Source organism: Oryzias melastigma, unplaced genomic scaffold (genome assembly GCF_002922805.2).
Source record: "Oryzias melastigma strain HK-1 unplaced genomic scaffold, ASM292280v2 sc03331, whole genome shotgun sequence".
Lineage (NCBI taxonomy): Eukaryota > Metazoa > Chordata > Actinopteri > Beloniformes > Adrianichthyidae > Oryzias > Oryzias melastigma.
Window position 1 is genome coordinate 1 of NW_023419899.1, and position 1,260 is coordinate 1,260.

Consider the following 1,260-nt stretch of genomic DNA (forward strand, 5'->3'; position numbering starts at 1 on the left):
AGCGTAGGGGCCTCGTGACGTCACTCGTGGTAAAGCAGAGGTCCAGCCTTCATTGGTCTCTCCCTCGCGGACGTCTTCCTCCTGCAGTTGTTCGTGTAAAGTCGCTCCGCTATGTTCAGACTCCACATATCTGTTGTTTTGACCATTATTGTTGTATTCCATGTCGTCGTCCGCACGGCAGAGGCTCAAGATGCGACGCCTCCTCCCGCTCCGGGTAAGTTTCAGCGGCGCGCGGCCACAGGTCCGATCAGGAGTTTGTCACATGACATCAGCTGCTACCAAAATAAAAGCCAAAAACGCTAATGTGATTTTTGGACCATTTAACTTTATAAATTAACTTTTGTCGCACTGAAAATGTGTTTACCCCAATTTGAATTTGTAAACACGCACACAAAATGTAGCTTTAATCTAATTTACAAAGGAAAACTTACTTTTGAAATCTTTACATCCTGTTTTTTCTATGATTTCATTTAATTTCAGCTCCTTGTAACCTGAAATCCAACACCAGCTGTGAGGAATGTCTACACAATGTGGCAGTAAGTGCCCAGCAGTCCCATTAAGTCATTTATGGATTGAGATGAATAAGAAAAAAATGATATTTTTTGTGTTTTTGCTACAGTGTTTGTGGTGCATTCCTTCCAAAGCATGCATCGAGTACCCGGTGAAGAACATCCTGCCCCCCAGCAGTGTTTGCCACCTGAATGATGCTCGATGGGGGGTGTGCTGGCGTAAGACCTGCAAACAAAGCAAAAACTTCTACTAGAAATTACATTGTATCCATGCATAGAGTTTAAGGGAAATTTACATTAAAAGTTGCAATTATTATGACGTTTTTTTTGGCTTTTTTAATGTGATGAGGCCTAATATTAAATGAAAAAGTTCCTTCAATAGTTATTGGGGGGGAAAATGCAGTTATAGGGTTAAGACTGACATGTTCTCCTCTTTTTGTGCAACAGTCAACTTCCAGGCTCTGATCATCACAGCGTCGGTGTTGGCCGGTGTCATCATCATTGCTGTTATTGTTTGCTGCTGCTGTTGCTGCAAGTGTGATAGAATCGGGTAAGCACCGAGTCACATGAAACGCTGCAATGGAAATGCGGTCCGGGCGTTGAAACGAGAAGAGGAGGAGGAGGCAAACAATGGGTTATTATTCTGTAAGCTGATACCGCTATCTCCAAAGACGGACTGGAGTTGGGCTTTGAATAGAACCTTCTCTTTGAATGTGTTCGAAGATGAGTCTCTGAATAATACTCTTTATTC

General features: G+C 42.9%; 1 protein-coding gene across 1 annotated transcript in view; it reads left to right on the forward strand.

The window, feature by feature from the left end:
* Positions 1–19: 19 nt before the first annotated feature.
* LOC112140883 (pituitary tumor-transforming gene 1 protein-interacting protein) overlaps positions 20–1,260 on the forward strand; it is a gene marked incomplete at its 3' end in the record, with an annotated part of 2,346 nt that continues 1,105 nt past the window's right edge. The window contains 4 exon segments of the mRNA XM_024263910.2: positions 20–214; positions 481–536; positions 620–728; positions 957–1,059. Coding sequence (XP_024119678.1) covers positions 112–214; positions 481–536; positions 620–728; positions 957–1,059 — 371 coding nt within the window. The 5' untranslated portion in view covers positions 20–111.